The sequence below is a fragment of the Nematolebias whitei genome, chromosome 8 (genome assembly GCF_014905685.2).
Source record: "Nematolebias whitei isolate Nwh7 chromosome 8, NemWhi1, whole genome shotgun sequence".
Classification (NCBI taxonomy): Eukaryota; Metazoa; Chordata; class Actinopteri; order Cyprinodontiformes; family Rivulidae; genus Nematolebias; species Nematolebias whitei.
In genome coordinates, this window is record NC_056505.1 from 2,275,186 (window position 1) to 2,276,045 (window position 860).

The 860-nt window shown below is 41.5% G+C and overlaps 1 protein-coding gene across 1 annotated transcript in view; it reads left to right on the top strand.

Annotated features, from left to right (window-relative positions):
• The first annotated feature begins 250 nt into the window (after positions 1-250).
• cfap77 (cilia and flagella associated protein 77) overlaps positions 251-860 on the top strand; it is a 6,437-nt gene continuing 5,827 nt past the window's right edge. Inside the window, exons 1-2 of the mRNA XM_037679983.1 lie at positions 251-325; positions 624-691. Of these exons, the coding sequence (XP_037535911.1) occupies positions 316-325; positions 624-691 (78 nt within the window). The 5' untranslated portion in view covers positions 251-315. The remainder of the gene's footprint in view (positions 326-623; positions 692-860) is intronic.

Consider the following 860-nt stretch of genomic DNA (forward strand, 5'->3'; position numbering starts at 1 on the left):
ATTATTTTTGCAGGGATACTGAGAGAAAATGTCGATATGATTAAAACCATTAAAATTACCTTATGACATCAAACCAAGTTTTTTTTTTCTTTGCAGCCATTTTTAAGTTATTTTTTTAATATTAAGTTCATTAATTTTTCTCCAAACTTCTCGTTAAGCCAACAACAAAAATTAAAGATTATTTTATTGTCTGTTCGTGACGTTATTAAAATCACGGCAAAACGGCAGTTTGTTCCACCCTTCTTGACCCAGCGGGCTTCCGTTGTTGCGCTCGGCGTCTGGTTGCCATAGAAACCGCCAGGTTTGAAACCGAAGATGACCTCAGGTGAGTTTTTATGCGTCTCTGTTAAAACGCGGCGTATTTTTTTCATTTAAACTTTATTTAAAATTTAAGAAACATCACAAACACCGAACCTCAGGTTTTCAGTGACCGTGAATCAGCTGCGGCGGCCATTTTGAATCACGTCCAGCTGTGGCGGTTACTTTCTGTCCACTGGTTCGTGAGATCTTTTGCTAACACTCACACAGAAACGAGCTGCCGGTCATGTTCAGTGTTTAATTATATTTGTAATAATTACTAAAGTAAAGATCAACGTCAGCTGCCGCCTTCTCACCTCTTCCAGGAGACATGACGTCACCAAGACTGGGCGTGGTCAGAGAGTCAATGCTGAAGAACCCGCTGCTCATCAAGGTGAGCCAAACCTGAAGGCGTCCAATCAGAGCTGATTAAATCAGATCACCTGACCAGAACCAGAACCTCAGGTCCAGAAACAGCAAACACCGAGGATCTGAAAGGTGTATGGGAATCTAAAACAGCTGAACAGGAGCTAAAAGCAGCTGAACAGGAGCTAAAAGCAGCT